The sequence below is a fragment of the Ornithodoros turicata genome, chromosome 7 (genome assembly GCF_037126465.1).
Source record: "Ornithodoros turicata isolate Travis chromosome 7, ASM3712646v1, whole genome shotgun sequence".
NCBI lineage: Eukaryota > Metazoa > Arthropoda > Arachnida > Ixodida > Argasidae > Ornithodoros > Ornithodoros turicata.
Window position 1 is genome coordinate 58,799,856 of NC_088207.1, and position 20,032 is coordinate 58,819,887.

General features: G+C 45.0%; 2 protein-coding genes across 5 annotated transcripts in view; one reads left to right on the forward strand and one right to left on the reverse strand.

The window, feature by feature from the left end:
• Window positions 1–30: 30 nt before the first annotated feature.
• Window positions 31–20,032, reverse strand: part of LOC135401746 (protein O-mannosyl-transferase Tmtc3-like) — a 131,706-nt gene continuing 111,704 nt past the window's right edge. For all 4 annotated transcript variants that reach the window (XM_064634308.1, XM_064634310.1, XM_064634309.1 and 1 more), the window contains 16 exons: window positions 12,028–12,200; window positions 11,602–11,857; window positions 10,840–10,988; window positions 10,316–10,399; window positions 9,932–10,069; window positions 9,761–9,854; window positions 9,556–9,690; window positions 9,402–9,484; window positions 8,504–8,576; window positions 8,057–8,143; window positions 6,781–6,854; window positions 6,557–6,677; window positions 6,234–6,335; window positions 5,335–5,418; window positions 4,001–4,185; window positions 31–3,630 (listed from right to left, as the gene is read on the reverse strand). In XM_064634308.1, coding sequence (XP_064490378.1) covers window positions 3,498–3,630; window positions 4,001–4,185; window positions 5,335–5,418; window positions 6,234–6,335; window positions 6,557–6,677; window positions 6,781–6,854; window positions 8,057–8,143; window positions 8,504–8,576; window positions 9,402–9,484; window positions 9,556–9,690; window positions 9,761–9,854; window positions 9,932–10,069; window positions 10,316–10,399; window positions 10,840–10,988; window positions 11,602–11,857; window positions 12,028–12,200 — 1,971 coding nt within the window. In that variant the 3' untranslated portion in view covers window positions 31–3,497. The remainder of the gene's footprint in view (window positions 3,631–4,000; window positions 4,186–5,334; window positions 5,419–6,233; window positions 6,336–6,556; window positions 6,678–6,780; window positions 6,855–8,056; window positions 8,144–8,503; window positions 8,577–9,401; window positions 9,485–9,555; window positions 9,691–9,760; window positions 9,855–9,931; window positions 10,070–10,315; window positions 10,400–10,839; window positions 10,989–11,601; window positions 11,858–12,027; window positions 12,201–20,032) is intronic.
• LOC135401748 (uncharacterized) lies at window positions 13,868–19,318 on the forward strand. The gene is made up of 8 exons (XM_064634313.1): window positions 13,868–14,033; window positions 14,115–14,229; window positions 14,869–15,086; window positions 15,851–16,268; window positions 16,318–16,737; window positions 17,220–17,877; window positions 18,304–18,661; window positions 18,879–19,318. The coding sequence occupies exons 3-8, from the start codon at window positions 14,876–14,878 to the stop codon at window positions 19,244–19,246; spliced, it is 2,433 nt and encodes an 810-aa protein (XP_064490383.1). The 5' UTR covers window positions 13,868–14,033; window positions 14,115–14,229; window positions 14,869–14,875; the 3' UTR covers window positions 19,247–19,318.

The window sequence follows — 20,032 nt, forward strand, 5'->3', positions numbered from 1 at the left end:
CGCCGATGTCACCCATTTAAAACTTTCTAGCACTTTATTGTAGCCTTTATCTTGATATACACATATCATCAACCATTGCAAGAACACTAACAGAGTTGTGAACAACTTCACTGGATCGGATTGCTAACCTACGGTTCAGTCACATACACTCACTCACATCGCAAGAGTTGAATACACTGGAAGACTCAGTTGGGATGAAATGGTCCTGAAAACAATCACTCTGAATTTGTTACGTAGCAACCAAAATGCAACGGTGATAGCACGTCTCATCATCTTTAGTCAGAATGCATGCTGAGCTGATGACAACAATTTATGAGGCAACAGCAATTGACTCTGAAATTCAAGCCATCCCGGTTTGAACTGCAAGCAGCATCCACATGCACATTTTTTTTCAGTTAGAGTTAGCTAGAAATAGTGTTGCTTGGAAGTCAGCTGAGAAAATTACAACTACTGTTCTAAGCGACCCATCATAATTTCGTAAAAGCTCTCCAAAGTGTAGTGTAGCACAGGAGGTATGTCATTCTGGTGTAACCTGCATATGTTCAGTACAATAAACCTGAACGATATGATTTCATGGAAAATACGGTGCATTCCACGATTTGCATTGAATGAATTCGCGGCTCTCCTTGGCTGCTGTGCTTTCTGAGCACTGACTCACATACGACGGTGTACCCGAAAAATGACGTATCTTCTTGGACACGGAAGACCCACGGACCATTCACAAACTCATGCAAACCTGAGAACTGGCAACATAAACGAATATTAGGTTGAGTAGGTAGGAGCCTGCAGATATGGTTCAGCGAGTTTGTGCTCCCAGCTAAATGCAACCGACAAGAGCATGTGACGCTTCGTTTCCGTTTTCCGGTTGGAAATCAGGTGTTGGTTGTGGTGAAATTATAGGTGATTTAATTAAGCATGCTCAAGGCAATGACTGGACGGTCATTTAGTACATAGGTCAGCGTTAGTTAGGGGCCGAGCAACAATGTGATTGGAAAATTTACAGAATTTAAAAGTCCATTTTTTTTTCTGCGTCATCTCGGGTTACCTAGCACTATTCCTCCGACATCATTCCTCTATTATGCCAGTGTATCGCTGGAACAGATCCAAAGTTGATATGAGCAAATACATGCGTAGTGGTCCCAGTGTTAGATTCCGAGATTGGTATTCACAACATGTGCAACTTACCATCACATCACTGAATCACCTGAGTCTCAGTAACACCTAATTTTTTAAACACAAGCACCTAAAGAAAATTCACCTATTCCATCCATACGAGCGCAATCACTAATAGGATAATCTATAACATGTTATACAAAAAACATCCTCTGTCCTATCAAGTACGCTTACTAGAATTTATGTGTAAAATCATTTTCATATAAATAGTGCTCTATTCTACTTTGCATCTTTTGTACACATCATATGCTTCTGTACAGTAACGGTACATGTAAACGTTACAATGAGTGTGTCAGGATATGCAGCATGAGCAGTATCTTTCATGTGGGTACAGCTTCAGTGAACATGATACATCACCTCAGTGGCTGTAGTGCCACTGCTGGTTTCTGCAGAGTGATTATGTTGATTATGAAGCATTATGAAACATTTCAAAATACTTTCTCACTTGGAACATTTCTATGCCTTTACACTGTACACCGCTGGCTCTGTGCATAGGGTTAGGCTACATTATAGGATAGGTTGTACAGGGTAGTATTGTATATTGATACGTACACTACTGATATAGGTCGTATCCCACAGCTAAAGTGGGGGGATATTGCGGTGTTTGTCCAAGTTTATTCTTGCAACAATTATTGTGTGAAGGCAAAAAGTGGGGGGCTCCTATTTATAATGTAGTCTTAATGACATGTTTGGGAGCATGTAACAAAATTAACTCAACAAACCACAAATGTCCAGTAATTATCCAGAATGCAATGTGCAGGGGACAATGTGTATGCTGAAGATGTCCACTGAATTGGCCCTCCCCATGGGTGTCTATGTCCTCCCCATCTTGTATATTTTTGCACGCACAATTATCTTGCGTTATAATAGATAAACAATTTTAATTTTAATTTGAATCAGTCAATTTTATGTGAGAGACAAATGAAACTTGGCTGCTAAGTTCTGGCAACGATAATGAAATGTTCAGGCAATACACATTGTTTGATTTTTCTGGGTGGCCAACTGGATATTCATGGTTTGCTGAGAACAGGGTTTTGTTCTGTGCAACTCTGTCAACAGTTCATTCCATGCAATATATTGTCTCTCAACTGCGTACAAGCGTGTTGTACGAATTTCAAAAATTATGATTAGGGTAATTACCATTGTAACCAACATTTCTGTATTGTATTGCTCTTAAGGGAGAAACCAACACTTCTATCTTGAAAACAAAGGGCGTGAACCAGAAAAATGCACTTCTTGTTCGTGTCTTTTTTAAAGGCTTCATTGTTGGTGTTTACCAGTATATTAATTCTCCAACCAGTCCATCTCGCCACGCTCTTTTAGCCGTTCTTGGTACATGCATTAACTGTGAGACTTGACAAACTTGTTTCTTAAAGTCACCTATTAAAATCTAGCTATGCGAATAACAATCTCTTTTGCAATAAGGATAATATAATCAAAGTTTCAATGTTTCAAAATATGCAACAACAGAATTACAGTATTTGCTCAGTACAGTAATTATTGCAGCCCCAACACCGAAATGCTGGTACTTTCCCCCCCACATTTAACACACACTGGCATTAGCTGCATGGCTGTACCCCGTAGTGCACAACCAGTACAGAGGTCCAGCTCTTTTCATAATGCACTCTCGCTGCATAGCTCTATGTTTTTGGGCAAAAAGTACGTTAATTATTCGAGTACATAGGGTACTTTACTTTAGAGCACAGAATGCCACAATACTTAACCCCAAACACCTAAACCTCCAAAGCCCCAGTAACGGCTGAAATAAGGGTCGTCAGACTGCATGACTCCATAAAAAGCTCAGTGTGTACAGCTCCTGCTCCTTTCCTGAAATTTCTCGCACATGGAATGAAATGTTATACACAGGATGTGTGCTCACGTGTGTCCTACAACACATAAAAACAGCTAGTGGTATTGGTTACCACCGCTACACAAATTGGCACATTGAAAACAAAAAGATAGTAATAAGATTCATGCAGCATAGACCACTGATGCACAAACTTTCTTCCACTCTTTTCCTGGTAAGGTCACTAGTCATACCTGCATGTAAAATTCTATCACACGTCACCAGGAAGTGCAGTCCAACACCACGCACATAGATTCCTCTCAGTATTAATAACAATAATCAAGCTCTAAAACAAGCCTTCAGTTCCAAAGCACAAAGCTGTATCTAAAATAATGTCGTAGCTGTCGTAATAAATACAGGTACACCGATGCCCAGCCCAGGAACTGTCCTCCTGGCACACCGTAACATGGCAAGAAGGTATGCTGTCCTGTGTACTTGTCTGAGCACATTATATTCCGCGTTATCCCTGCAGAATGTTTCACCGACGCATCTCTTTTCTGTGCTGAGGTGTCTGTGATGCTGCAGGCTTTTCTCCAGTTAGGGGTCCAGAATGGCTAGACGCATCTACCACAGTGCCCTGTGCTTGAACTTTCTTCATATGTTGCTGATATCTGTAAGGTACAGTAGTTACTTGATGAGTGAAGCCAACCTGATATTTGACCCAGAATATAATTTTACTTTGCTTGGGATATACCCCCCCATTATCCTGCAATTTTGTAGCTCTTGAGCAAAAACACAACTGCTGGCCACTGAACAGAACAAAATTCAGCTGCATGGGACTGAGCACTTATAATGAAGTTCTTTAGGCCTCTGTACAACAGTAACTAACCCAAAAAAACTGATGCTATGTTATTGTATTGCAGTTGTGCAACATGAGGCAAGTGCTGCCGTTTCTGTGTCTCTGTTTGTCTTGACAAAACTGAAGATGTGAAGTCGAAGTGCGTCCTGTTCAGAAAATCTGGCACAGTTATGTTCACTTACTTGTAAATCCTATTGCGCACTATTCTCAGGTGTTTCTCAATGTATCCTTCTTGCGGTGCTAGGCTCTGAGCTTTCAGGAGGCATTTTTCAGCCAAGAAGAGCTCGCCTCTTTCAACATGAACCACACAAAGGTTGTGCAATGCTTGCACATTTGCAGGATCTAAAAGCAAAATCTTCTCGTAGCACTGAAAATGAGCGAAATAATGTTTTATTAGTTTCGTCCCTGCTATTCGGTAGGTAGTACAGTAGAACCCGTTTATTACGATCATCGATATAACGATAACACCGATATTACGATCAAATTGTTAGTTCCCGTCAGCTCACCAATTGAAGTACATGTAAAAAAGACATCGATATAACGAGCGCCGCGAAAGCGTTTGCTCGCGTATAGCGATCAGAATTCTCCCGGCGGCCGGTAGAACGGCGTGAAAATAGAAAAGCGAGATTGCACTTTTCATTGAAAACAAATTACGGTGGCATTTTCAAGGGCCTTACCCTCTGTGAGGTTTAGTAGCGAGAACGCAATGCCTTTATCCGCGCATGACTGCCGGAGATTAGATGCGCGCTTTGCAAGGCGCGCGACGTCGAAGGGGCTCGCGAGAAGCAGAGGAGGAGGTTCCCTCTCCACATCATTCTCTTGCCCTCAGTTTTTTTTCCTGGTTTGCTGCGTCTGCGGTTCCGGGACGCTTTTTGACGAGGAAACGCACCAACCCGAAGTTGCATGCGCTGGACGGATTTTTTACTGGTGCAAAACGTCCTTGCAAAGTATCGTGACTGAGTTGGCAGACAGTTGTGTGTCGCCACTCAAACGCGCGTCGACGAATTACCCGTGGGCGAGACGCGTCCTGATGGACAATGCAGTTCCGATAATGAGAATCATGATGACTACGGCACTAGATGACGAACAATGGACGAAGTCGTCGATCTTAAAAGGTATGGAGCCCCACGTGGTATCGGCGGTTATATTGTCCTTGGAAAAGCTTTCGACACAAAGCTGTGTAATTTAGAGCTAGATAAAATGCTTTTGCGCTCGCAACAAACCCGCGCATGTTCAGCGTCGTTCTACTTCGTTCATGGGATCCCGGCCGGCGACTTCGCGAAAGCTCGTTTTTAAGGATAACTCTGATACAACGATCAGATTTCACGTTCCCGACAATGTCGTTATAAATGGGCTCGACTGTAGTACATATGTACTGTTCCGATTTAGTTCAATGTAGTGTTTCGTTTACTGTGACCAATTAATGTGAACTGGATTGCAGATGAACACTTTTTTATGATGTGACCGGTAAACGACACTACAAAATGTGTATGAAGGTTTCAGCTATATATCGTACCTCTTGAGCTTTATTCAGATCTTTGACATGATTAATGTAGACATCTCCAAGGAGTATCAGGCCTTTCACATGATCTGGGTGGTACTGGAATTAACACGCACATGTTACACAACATTGTTACAGCAGCTAGCTATCTGACTGCAATCAAGACCACAGACGCCAGACATCAAGGTGCAACAGAAAAGTTTAAAAAAATGACATCCTTTACCCTCGTTAATAATTTATAGTCCCATTGAACACTATTTACAGCCTCGCAGTTTATTTTCACGTGGCTTACGCACTGGTGAAATATAATACTATAAGTCATCACTCTCATATAGTAGGTGTAATCCCGTTAATTCGAAACCTCTTAATTCAAACTTCCGGATAATTCGAACTGACGCTCGGGTCCCGTCAAAGTCGTGTATATCCCGCTTACTCGTGGTCGAGTTATAATGATATCAAGACACTTCCTGTTGACAAGACAGCTAACAAACAAGCGTGGATGACAGCCGATATATTCTCCAATGGGGTTGGCGATATTCGCGGGGTTCGCGATTGGGTTGCGCACAACAGACGTTATGCATGCTGATTGCGTCGCGCATTGCGTCGTATAACAGATCATTTTCCGCCCTAAGATGCTTGCCTGTAAATAGACAGTTTAGAATCTGAATGAGTTTCTTACATTTTCAGCATCGCGTGACCGCGAACATGCGGCGAGGCCTAGCGAGCCACATGATGCGGCTCTGATGCAGATAGCATGTGCCGCAAGGGCTTCGAGCCATCATTCAGGGAGACTCCCTTTAGTTCGAACTCCGCTTTATTCGAACAAATATTCCGCATCCTTGAGGTTCGAAATAACGGGATTGCATTGCATTGCAATGGCGAGTTGCAGCACCAGTTGAGCTTGACCATATTACCTGTAACAACTGTTTTAGGTAAGGAACTGCCTCCAGAGGTCTCTCTGAGTCGGAAAGGAGGAGGGCCAAATTGAACAAGGCACTTCTGAAGTTCTGCTTTACCTGGAACGCAATATTCAATTCACAATGTGAATGTAGAAGCAATCTAGCATTCAAGCGTGACAACCTATTCGAATAAGGCATCAGATAGATTGCTAGTTAGACATGAACTGCTGTTTGTACATACGTATTACCATCGAGAATAAATTACTGTCAAGATTTTGAAAAAGGTAATTTATATTTATACTTAATGTACGCCTTATGATATGCACACAGCAGATCACCTGTATAGCCTTCTTAAACCAGTCTTCAGCTTCTTCAACATTCTTGTCATCCATGGACAACATGCCAAGGTTGAAATATACTCTTTCATTTCGTTTTCCTTTCTGCAGAAGGAACTTTAACCTGCAAGGAAGGAAGCAGTGTTGTCACAAAAGCTCGGCAAGTGTTGGGATCACACGATAACTAAGGAAGAGTCTGGACATCATAAGTGAAATGGTGTGCTTACCGCTGATATGCCACACTGCGGAGCTTAGCGCTGCCACTTTCTTGAATGAGAATGGCAGAGTTCATAAGTGCTTGCTGTAAAAAGATATGGAAAAAGACTAAATGAAGATTAGTACTATCTGAAATATTTTGCATGAAAATAGGCTGGAAACATTAGTGAGAGTGCTGATGCGTTTTAACTTTGTTTGAATGTTTCAGGATGATGAGAATTGTCTCTGTAATGAACAGCTGTTCTTTCATAACCATGTATGCCTGTAAATATTGTGTACTCTGGTATCTGGTTATATCATGTGTATCGGTACGTAGCTGCGTCATCCTGAATCCGAATATTTCAAGTCAAAACAAATATTGAATCGAATGGGGTGGGAGTGCCGAATACCGAATGGAATATCCATGCAAAGTTTGAAATATATGCCTTCTGCACGAAACGTTTGCAATTTGTAGCCCATGGCTTTAGTATAATTTTTCTGATATTAACTGTCACAAGAGAGATACACAATTCTCCTGTGGGAAGCCCCTATTATCTTTAATTTTACATGATAGTGTTTCCTGCTTTTCAGGTGAGTCTACACTTACTGGGGTAATTATCTTGATTTCAAAATTTGATGTCAGGCAGTGGCATGTTACACAGATGATACCGTAATTGTTTCTGAACATCCACAGGTCACTGTGTGTGAAACCAACAAATTGTCATCCTGCCTCAGCTTTGCCATGAACGACTTTTAGCTTCTTTACTGGAATGTGTATGTCTCACCTGGGGGAGTTGCATTGCTGAAATTTTGAACTTGTCTTTAAGACATCCTCTTTGTTCCTGGGCTGCAGGCATTATTCGAGAGTCTGATCTTTTTAAAGGCAACCTCACAGACATCAAATCAAAATCCTCCGCCCGCACCAGTAAAGTGCACGTGGCAGGGCCGCTTCCCATTCCTCAGGCGAAGTTTATACAATTAACTTTCGCTAACGTTATCTTAAACTAAACGCAGTTCTGCCTGTGTTGGTCCTGCAGCACTGGCAATTTCGTAAAGCAGGCTTCACCTCACGCAGCGAAGTATCAGGTGAAGCCCACTTTCGGGGTGGTGTCGTTCATATTCGGGGAATAGTTGAATATTCGGAAAACCGAACATTGGATATTCGATTCGCGAATCGAATACTTGGAGTGATTGATATTCGATTCGAATTGGAGAGCTCGAATATTCGCACACCCAGCATAATATATGCACAATCTGGCAACAGCACTATGGGATCTGCAGCAAGGGAGAATACAGGATGAAACATACCTCGTGATCTGGATCAAGCAGTAATGCCTTGTTAAAATAAAGGAGAGCATCGTCCACCTTGCCCTGTTCTAGGAACACAACACCCAGCTGAAAAATACACACATAACAATGTAACCTTGCTAAAAATGCTGTCAGAACTTGACAAAAACAATTTGTGGGATTTTCGATGAATACATTACTATGGGGGTATTATAAGAATGACATTAAACCCTGCATTTTTCTCTATTTTGGTACTGTATGCCACAAGCTTTCTTAGGATTCCCATACAGAGCTACCCTTTACTTTGAAAACCTTAATTCTGATAGTGATATGAAATGCCATCTGCACCTGATGTGGCAAAACTTGGGGAATAGTTTGGGGGAATCTTCTCCTCACAGGTGACAGTCATACATATGGCAAAGCAGTTTTTATGTCAAAAGCGTCAGACTCCATATATAAAGTTCTTACATTATAGAAAATATCAGGATTCGTGCTATCTAGTTGCAAAGCACGTTCATACACGTCTTGAGCTTCACGTGTCCTGCATGCACAGAAAATATATTCGGTCACATTCAGGTCTGTGTGTATAGGTTAGGTTAGTTAATACATAGTTGCAATCCCGTTAATTCCAACTCGAAGGGGACTGTAGATTTGTTAGAATAAAGCCGAGTTCCAACTAAAGGGAGTCGCTCTGAATGTTCTGGTAGTGCGTGACACATCATATAGCTCGCTATGCCTTGCCGGAAATAAAAGAAGGCTAATTCATATTCCAAAATATTTATTTACAGGCAAGCATCAAAACATTTCTGGGTTAAAAACTATCTGTTGTTCGCGTTTGCATTCGTTTCTTCAGCTGCCAAAAGCGTGCGACGTTGAACACAGCCTCGCCAACGCGCGTCCTGCGGACCCATTTCGAGAAAATATCGGCCATCATTCACGGCTTTTTGTTGGTCTTGACTTGGGGGTTTACTTGCTCTGTCATGTAAATGGCATAGTTCCGCGCGAGTCGCATTTGCGCACGCCATTACAGTCTTTCGTTGGCTTGCCCCGTTTTCCTGCGCGCTGTCAGACCGTAGCGTAGTCGTGCACGGCTGGCCAATCTCGTTCGAATAAACCGTTGCGCACATTCGTGCGATCGAATTACTGGGCGTTTTTTTCAGTCAAATACACACGACTTGGACGGGATCCGAGAGTTAGTCCGACTTATCTTGAAGTTCGGCTTATCCAGAAGGTCGAATTATCCGAAACTTCGAATTATCAGGAAGTTCGAATTATCCTAAAGTTCGAATTAACGGGACTGCACTGTATTCTATAAATTTTCAATTAAAGATAATATCAGAGAATGGCTACACTTTGATTTGCTGACCTATTTAGCTTAATGAGGATGTCACCACGATTTATGTATGCCTGGATGTAGTCCACACGCATACTGATGGCTTGCTTATACAACTGGAAGAATAATTATTTTACACACAGAAAGACAGCCAATCATCTCTTAATTTAAAAAAAAAAACATTTACGCTATCCGCTTCTTCTAGCCGTGTTCCATTCCTCGAAATAAGATTTGCCAAGTTCAAAAACACATTCAAGTGGTTCGGTGCAATCCTGGCTTTATACGGTTCTCCTGGCTTGGGCCTCGGCAAAAGGTCCTTTGCCTAGAATGAAATGTGTTCCGTTCCATTCTTTGAAACACACTATGTGCTTTAAAGCACATGTCTTGCTCACCTTCCAAAATGCTGCTTCAGCTTCATCGTACATAAGAAGGTTGTTATAAGTCCGACCGACATTGATATGTGCTCCGATATCGTCCGCTTGCACACTATTAGAGGACAGAAAGTGTGCTTTTCGTATGCTTGTCCAACTAACCAGTAATACAGCCTAGAAAGACACATTTACCTCGATGCCTTGAGAAAGTACCGGAGGGCTTCTGCAAATTTTCCTTGGCCCTCCAAGGCATGGCCAACATTGTTGTACAACTTTGCATTTTGCCTGTTCACTTTCAGGCCAGCCATAAAGATGGTATACTCAGATTCCCTGAAAATGTGAATGTGCAGTGAAGCTTACCACTAGTCCTACTGGGTGTACTGCTTGCAACATACTTGTCTGAACTCACGGATCTCACATCAATACATTTGGATACAAAGATTCATGTGTACGAGTGCTCGCCAGGACCTTACAGCTGCTAAACGGCTCGAATTAAGTGGAACATCGAAACGTTTTAGGGGGTACCGTACCGAAGAGTGGCACCATTGCTTCGACCAAGCAAAGAGTCACACGTACCAGTCATAGTTCCTTATGAACGTCTTTATGGAACCCGTCACGACAAGGATCACCAATGCAGTCCACAAGAGACGCCTGTAGTACCTGAAAAATGCGACGATTGTGGACGCAGACAGTTGTCAGAGCTTGATTATTATGCTGTGTTGCATTATGCTTAGGGACTTGTGTTTTAGGGTAAAACCTGTTCTTAACCCTGATTTGCATCACCATCACTTGGGGTAAAACCCGAAAAAAAAAACCCAAAAATGGACATGGCAGAGCGCCAGTTCAGCCATCAACGTGGGCACTGGAGCATTTTGCACTGGACATTCAGCACAGCTGTTCCGTATCTTGCGTTAATCTAAAATGCCAGGAGCACTTTTTTTAAATTCTTCACCCGAAAATCGACATTTCCCACCTGATATCACACGGTCCACACATATTACGGTTCCCGAAATAAAACCCGATTTTCGATAAACATATAACCCGAAAATACAGGTCCCTCGTTATGCTACGTTAACGTATAAAAACACCGAGTATCTCACCCTCGCTCCAGCAGCAGGTGCCAGCCATGGGCCACTAAGAGACAGAAGCCCATACTAGGCATGTACAGGATACGCTCAGCTACGACGAATCCGACGGGAAAGAATAGATTCGATGCAGGCAGGAATGGGAGCACCATCAATGACAGGCTCTGAATGAAGACATCGAAGAAATGTTTCTAAATACAATGTGAGACACTGCACATACACTCATTTTAACTTGTGGAGAGTGGTATTGGTACCCGCGGAAGCGCCAGATTGTATCCGCGTTCTATCCGCGCAAATCTGAAAACGTTCGATTTCCATCCAAGTCGAGACGTTGCAGGGATGTCCGCGCGTGTCTGCGAATATAACGAACTCCGCACACCTCTATACCCGCGTTCAACATAAGAATGGCATAAAATGTAGTCCGCACACCCTAACAGAGTTTCTCCTCCGGAGATATCAAAGATGCGCCACTAGGTGCCGCCTATAGTTTTAGCGTCGCGACGTAGAGTGAAGCCCGACCCGCATGAAGCGATTATCTGCAGCCAGCGCGCGTTGCTGTATTTTACTTGGGTGGATTGGATTTTCCTGCATTTCAAACAGTTGCTGCAAGAGCTATTTTTCCATCAAAGCATTGCCTGGGTGCCTTCACGAACCACTAATACCTCCCTAGCGAAAACATGTACAAACAGAACATTTAGCAGCCTTGCCAAAGTAACGGCCAAGTCAAGCCAGGTAACCTCGCCATCCAGTTACATCAGAAATGGCGACTATACCTACCAGTGCGATCACGTGAGCGTTGACGTCATCGAATGTGGTCACGGCGACGTAAATTAATACCACAACCGCTATGTACAGCGCCAGTGTTGCCAGATTGCGAATGTCGAAGAAGGACTGCACCAGGGGAATCGTGCCCATCGTCCAATCACAGCACAGTTCGGAAGGAAACAGGAGTAGCCACATGTTTACTGGAAGCAAGTAGTTGAAGGTCAACTGCCTGGTAGGTGTGTCCGCAACTGCGGCTGGGTTGTCGAACCTGTCAAAAGGAACGCACACTGAGCAAGAGCTGCAAGTCTGTGCGCCAACTACATTCGAACGCCAATGGCAATTAGGAGCATTCCTGGGTGCAACCCTCTATAATAGAGAGCACAGACACTTTGGGCCCGTTTTAAGGTAACAGGAATACTGCGCAGGAAAAGGTCTTACTTTGTGAATACAGGCAGTTGGGCACCCATGACTTTGACTCTGCCCACGAGGAGAGCAACGGCGCTGAAGAAAAGCACCGCGACCCGGACGAAAACTTCCCGAAGCCACGCGGGAGGGCTTGACTTGGATGCTAGGAGTGTCTGAATAATGTGCAGGATATTTCTCGGTCTCAACTAAAAGAGAGAGGAAATGTAACGAAAAATGTCCAGTTAAGGTCCAGCAGCATACATGGCATAATGCTCACGGATGTTTTCCGTAAAAATCAGTTAATGAGATGAATTCCTGAGTTGTTCCCAAGTTGAGTTCATGTCTTCTCCCTTCTTCCTCTCGCGCGCAAACGAAGAAAAAAAAAGCATAACAGGCAGTGACCAAATTTAGTTTTGTGTCTGATATAGAGATGTAGGACCTTGACAAGAAATATTGTTCATGCTCCGAATATGTACTGGGGAAGATGTTGGGGATGTACAACCTCCCATGAGATTTTACACTGAGTAGAGCTTGCCAACACAAGAAAAAAGTCAGCGCACTCTGCAGAAGGAGGACTACGAGACTCCTCTTCAGAATCTCAGAAGTGCCTCAAATTTGAATCTCAAGATGACACTAAACTCACTCCTCAAAAAAAGAAGAAAAAAAAGAACGAATCCAAGAACCCTGAGCTGTTTCCCTGATCCTCGATTTGGTTCCTTCGCAAAAATAAACATCGAGAGATTCCCGGAGCCAACAAATTTGGAAAAGCAGGCCGGCCAGCCGTTATCCACTTATAGACCTTCCTCTCTGACACCCCGTGCCCCGGAACCTTCTCCGACGCTAAAAAGACCAAGTCTCCGAAGGTGTTCATTTTGCAAGAGCTCCGGATCTACTACCGTCCATTTATCACGGAGAGGATTAAACGAAGGACCGAGGAAAAGGTTCGTCTTCCTTAGATCGGCCGTCAAGAGAGGGCGAAGAATTATCGAGAGTGTGACAGAAAATTTCCTCCCCGCTGGGCCATCCGTCAGAGCTATGAACCCCGCCCTGGGAACACACCTTGATGGCAGGCGCGCGAAATGGGGCATTTGTCAAGGTGTGACATGCACCTTGAAAGTTTAATACGGGTCCCCCGTGTACGCGGTGCGCTCCGTAGGTCTCTTGACCACAGCTGTGCAAATACTAACAGACGTCTATGGACTGAAATAAAAAGACGTACAGATAGAAAGAATCACGTGGGAAAAGAGTTGCGAGCAAGGAGCCGAAAAATGGATGGCTTTTGGGAGCAGACAGTCCAGAAGCAGATACGAGTTACTCGAAAGGAGTTGTTAGCACATCGACGTGAGCTACTTGTGGCACAAGCGTCGTACTATCTAATGCGTAGAGAGGGGGGGAGGAGGAAAAAAACATGGCAGCTAGTGCCAACTTCTTCCTCAGCTCGGGAAAAAATGCCAATATCCTTGGGCAGGATATACTCTATACTGCCAGCACACATCGCATGACATCACATTGCAATGATTCGCTTTCCAAATGAATACTGACATCGCGGCAATTGGAGAGATGACACGGAAGATGGGCTAAGGGAGATGACCGCACTGGCCGTCTGAGCGTTTCCCCTGGGCCGCACGCTCTGAGGCACAGCTTCCTATGAAGTTGGCACAGGACGCATGATGCCGTCAAATCCGGCAGGAAAACAGTTCTCATGCCTGAGAAAAGTGTCAGCTATTTTGCTTATGAAGATGCAAAAACACATCCACGCCTATAGTTAACGCCAAAGGCATCTTAGAAGAGCAAACAAGTTGACCTTGCGGAACGATAAAGTCATTACATTGTGATTACAGAAAACTCCGGCGAAACCACAGCGGCCGTAGCCAAAGAGAAAGAAGTGGAAGACGTCGCACTGGAACAACATTAACCCCCGTGTCCTTCGCAACGGCGTCCAGCGACCCTCATGACAACATTGACGACGAAGATGATACTAAAGGCTAAGAAGAATGAACACGCGAGGTGTTGAGCGCCGTTCTTGTTCCTCCTCAAGGGTAAGCTAAATTACGGTAAACAAGAAGAGAGATTCCTCCGAAACAGTGCTTGTAACGTCGCTGTACGATCTCACCACTTAGGCCTAGACTGAGCTTGGACAAGGGCCACCTATGACTGTCAACAGCGTGGATCCCTTACTATAAATACCGTCTTCCTATTAACGCCAATACAACGGTGCCGCATTCACTCTGCCAGGTTTGTTGCCTTTATGTAAGGACCTCATATCGAGCCACCGGCGTTGGTAGAAGGGGAACACGTGTGAGGAAAATAAAATTCAATTTCCGTGGTTTCATTATGGAATTAACGCTTGACTTTGAAATGTGGCGTGTTGCACGGTTACCTTACCAATGCCTGTCCTATATGCCAGGCAGCTTGCTCGGACCTACAAGAGACATCTTATCTTTGTATTTGGCGACATTGTGTTCTATGAGTCTTCCTGAACAAGTAAAGCTAAAGGCAGTTAAGAACCATAGAATGTGATAGCGCCGATATGTCTCTAAACGCTGGGATAACGGGATGACTTTTTCTACACGTCCCGTTCAAATCCCACGCATAAAACAACAACTTTATGTGAATGATGCTGAATGGGTAGTTTCATCGCCAGGCGCGATTGCCGGCGGTATGTGAGGATATGAGTAGCACACACTGAGTTTTAGTTGAGTTGCCTAACATTACAGTTTTGGGTTAAGGTATCAATGACCCTATCGTTCTCAACGTTCAAGTATTATGACGTAACGCCGTGAGCTCTGTTAGAAAGACGGTAAATACATGCTCCAACCTCGTCCCTTCGCTGTGACCATAGTTGAGTTTCGAATAACACATTCTTTGCTTCAGCGACGCCATGACCAAGACAAAATCGGCCACCATCTCGGAGCACGTTTCTGCGGCCATCGGCACGCGGTACTACGTGTGGGCTGTGGCTGCAGTGGCCGGCGTCCTCGTCTTCGCCTCTATCCTCGGCAGTTCAAACTACACGTCCAGGAAGGCTGCAGCCGCCGTTGGCGACATTACCATCTCACCACGACGTCCCATCAAAAGAAGCCAAATCATACGTAAAGTTCAACCTGCGCAGAGGGATACCAGGCTTTCACGAACGTTGAGGAAACTCCACAGTGCCGTCCTGAATAGCTTTACGAGCAGCGTTGAGCATAGTAGCGTATGTCCGAAGCTCCTAAGGGCATTGCGGAGGAATCCCCGTCAACGTTCGTGCAAGTTGATCCAGAAATGTCTGCTTACATTAAGTGTACTATAGACTCTGAGAATCTCATAAGGCTTACTTTTGATTACGGACCAAAGTAAGACCGCACTAAAGTTCACGATGACTAAGCCTGAGCGTGAGCTAAATGAACAAGACACGAACACAAGGACAGAACACAGTGAGCTGTCTTGTGTTCGTCCCTTGTTCTTGTATAGCAGGCTCAGACTTCTTCATGGATTTCGTCCACCTGCTTGCCTGCGTTTATGTCATTTTAACGGCAATAAATCTGCTTTTGGGGCATCAATCTTGGAAGCATCGTGCTGGAACCTCGTGGCTTTTCCCCACGAGACTTAAAATTACAATAATTAATTCGTACAGACATTATAATGATTAACCGGACAATAAGTTACGGTACCTCAAGCATCGAATTCTTTGCTGAGTGTTATTCACAACACCGGGAACCGTTTCCAAAAGTGTTGTCCAACTATACGAACTTTTAATTTTTTAAATGAAACGTTATGGGTCTTCTGATGATCTTTTGTGTGCATAAACTGCTCAGTGCCTAGGTTTATGCGAAAAAACGAGTCAGTGTCACAAATAAGGAATCTTACTTCCTAGTGCACTCCAATCTGGTCGCCAAGAAGCAATTAGCCCTGAGGAACGACCTTGCTCACATGAGCTCCTCAGGAGGTGAGGACACCACGGACGACGGCTCCGAAGACGTCCTCATACGCAAGCCGGACGCAGCCGGCTGCAAGTCCACCGTATGCCGATGGCAAGGGGAATACGTCAGGGGGAAGCTGGACGAGACGGTAGACCCGTGCAAGAACTTCTACGAATATGTTTGTTCTTCGGCGTGGTTTGCCGACAACAACGAGGCCTTGGGTAGCCAGCCTTACTTGACTTTCACGTCTGGAAAGTTAATGTACGACCTCGAAACGCTCTTCCATGACTATCGACAGGGTAGTCAGGTGGAACAGCACGACAGGAACGATACAGTGGCGTTCATGGCGAGGACCACAAGCTTCTTCCTCAGGTGGGAATCACTTAGCAGAATCAATGTGTCAGTAATCACCCATTTGCAGGTGTATTGCCAAAGAAATGAACACCGGAAAGTGGCACGACTTGATCAACCTGCTCCAGAACTACGAGCTCGAAGGATTTCCCTACGAATCTCATGTTGTTGACAAGCCGGATCTGGCTAATGTCGTCGGACGACTGGACAGAGACCTGGGTCTCAATCTGTTCTTTCGTGTTTCTCTAACTATGGCTAGAAGAAGACGAACGGGAAAGGACACGGTGATCTTCTTCGACCGCTTAACGTCGACACCCTCGATGCGCTACGTGAACGCGTTGAGAAAGAGGGACTTGAACAACTTCATGCATCGCATTTCGCTAGCGCTTTCTGTGATCAAAGGTCATAAGCTCAACAGGAAGGATCAGATCCGACAGGTGGTGCAGGTGGACAACGACTTAACCGAGGTTGTGGGCCGGATGGAAGCAAGGTAAGTGTGGCTGCAATCTGTCCAGAATATCAAACCTTGTTCTAACGTTGGCTTTAAAAAGATGGAATATGAGGAACAGCCTCAAGAGACGCTTAGGTATTTCCTTCACGCAGAGCCATCTCATTCTCTACACGATTAGTACACACAGTTGCCGTTGGGTGGGGTATCGATGAGCTTTTGTTTCTAGAATAGTTTTCGCTTAAGGTCCCGATCGCTACGGTACAAAAGACGTCCGAAGTAAAACTTAAAAGTTAAGATTTTTATTTAATTAATGAGTGTATGCAAACGTGTCATTCCCTGCTCAGCTCTTGGCCGATGTCTCAAGGATGTTTACCAAAAAGAAAGTTCTTCGTTTGAGGAAGACATACAATTTTGTAGCTAGCTTTTTCCTGTAATGATGCGAGGTATCATTTCCTACCCCCCCAGTTATACGGTAGGGTGCACTATGCAGCTGCTCACATGTCGATCTGCTGTCCCTCCAGGAAAAATTCCCCTTCAACCGAGGACACACTATCCGTTGAAGAACTCTCCAAACACAGCACTCCCAGGTGGAACTGGAAGACATATGCGCAAGCACTCATAGGAGAAAGTCTCGAAACCACGTCGCTTTCCAACGTCCGCATTCAACTCCAGGACGAGAAGTTCTTCAAGGAACTCTCACACGTCCTCGAAAAACATTCAAAACAAGCGCTCTTGAACTACTTGGGCTTCGTCCTTATTGCGTTCATTTCTCCCCTGCTGCCTCACAGCTCCCACGCCAAGGCCCTTTACCCTCTCAGTCACGACGAACACATAGACCGTGTGCCTCACTTACTTCAGGCCTGCGTGCACGTCTTAGCTCGGACGTACCGCTACGGTGCGCGAGACCTCGCCAGACGCGTGGTTGTTCGTGAGACGCCGGACGTCACGAACCTGCGTTACGAGAACGAGATGCAAGCGTTGACGTCGACCAGTCGTGACCTGCTGGTAAAACTGTTCCGTGGTGGTACCCAGTGGATGTCTCCGACTGAAGTATGGACAGCGCTGCAGAGGATCGATACGTTGAAGCTTGTGTTTCTGGAAGAGCCAGATGGTCCTCAAAAGGTGGCTTCGTATTACCGTAAGGCCGTCCAGGCGGCGTCTCTGCTCAAGCGGTCTCAAGTAAGATCTTTAATTTAACCATGTCCGGAACAGAAAATCTCGATTTCTTGACCTGGGTTCGAGAATATGGGCCAAATCTGGCTAGAGGAGATCTCTAGATATCACGTAGAAGCAGGCGAGCTGGTGGGATTGCTCAAGTTCATGGAGCCGCTGCGTCGTATTTGTTTTTCTGTGTCTCCCGTAGCTCAGACTTTTAATCTCGCAATTTTCAGTTGCCTGTGTGCCACCCGATAACGGTTGGATAATATGCCACTAGACATAGCAGGGTGCAGCATTACAAGAGAAAATTTAATGGGGGAATGTCAGACCTTGAGAAACGCCCACAAAATAGTTGCTAGGCCGCTTCTAGAATTGGCTGTACAACCGCAAGGGCTTTTCTCGATCAGGTTCTCAAGTTCCGTTATATTCGTATATTCTTCAACGCAGAAAAGCACCTTACTGGAAGAGTATCTGGCACAGCAGAACGAAACGAGACGCCTATATTGGCAATTAAATGCCGATCCTGAACGGAACCTGGAAGCCCGGTGGCCCGAACTCACGGTGATACCGACATGGAACTACTTCGAAGCTCGCAACATCCTTCTCCTTTCCCCCGGCCTCCTAGGGTTCCTCAACACTGTGTCCGCTACTTTTGACCCCTTGGTGATTCCCATTATTGGGCCCTACGTGCTCGGCGGTCTCATGAGCATCATTAAGAGCAGTCTTCTCGACGTCCCGTCGAAGAAGGAGAAGCGGAGCCAGAAGGTCATTGAAAAACGCGGAGAGATCTTCAAGTGCCTTTTAGGTAGAGAATGCGACGACATAGATGTTTCATCCTGCCGATAACGCATACAACTTATGTTGAATACTATGTGCGTCTAGCAGCCATTCTATTTCTAATGTCCACAAAACATCCTTAAAAGATATTGTAAGACGGTAACGGTCTAGCCGGGAAGGGATCTCCCGTCGACCCAGCCGATGCTCATTATAGAACACCAATAATTTTATAACCCTACTTCTAGGGCAGTACGGCGCCATAACTAAACGCAACGACACTGATGTACCCGAAGAGGTCTTCCTGGACAGCGCCGTTACGGAGCCGCTCCTGCAAGTCTACAAGGCGTACCTGGAGAAATCTCACAGTGTGTCCAAAGACATGAACATTCCAGAGCTTCCCGGAAAAGGGGTTATGGAGTTGTTTTTCATCAACTACGCCGTGGGACAGTGCAGAAAACCCGGTTTAACAATCACGGGTGCAGCGCTTTTCAAGGGCGTGTCGCCAGAAGTGAAGGTGAACATTCCACTCATGAATTCCAAGACTTTCTCTAGCGTGTTTCACTGCAAGAGCGACGACCCAATGAACCCTCCAGAGAAGTGCAAAATTTGGTGACTCCATGAGAGTTATTTCTGATGCTGTACATATTTTCATTTTGTAATATAGCGTATCGGTTGTGGTCTGTTATCGGCTGCCGTGACAATGCAACTCAATGGAGGCCTACTGGTGAGATTTTCGCAGTAAGGGTTACATGATAGGGATGATGGACGCATGATAGTGCTGTAAAGTAGGATTTCCATGGTGGACTCTACTACAGCCGTGTTCAACTTAAGAAGGAAAAGAAATCTAGTCCGTCAACTACACACGCCGTTGGAGCTAAGGAGAAGCAATAGCGCGTCAAGAGAAATACTGCAGCGCCATCAGTAGGGGAGCGCACTTACTGCCGCCGCGTAGTGTCATGCGGCCACAGCCAATACGGCAGCAGAGTGAGTATGATGGACTACATTATCAGGCGCAAGGAGGAAGGATGGCCTCTATGTGTCCAGCCATCCTACCCGCGGCGCAGTAATATTTTGAGAGCTGACGGACTTCTTTTTTAAGTTGAACATGACTATACAGGAGTGACCCGATCCTAAGTTTGGGTAAGGTGAGCATATGTCCAGAAAGCCCGCGGGAAACATCAGCACCAGTGGCAGCATTTTATCCACCACCTCCCAGTCTTGAGCATGACCTTGTAGCTACAACTAACCAGGAGACAAGCATACTAGTCCTATGACTATTATCCTGCGGTAAGTTTATTGATGAATGCAGCCTGTCCTGGTGATGACGGTGAGCTTCGCAATACGTTCGTAATTGTCAAGCCGTGGGCGATGCGAGACCATAGGTAGACTCCGTGTTACC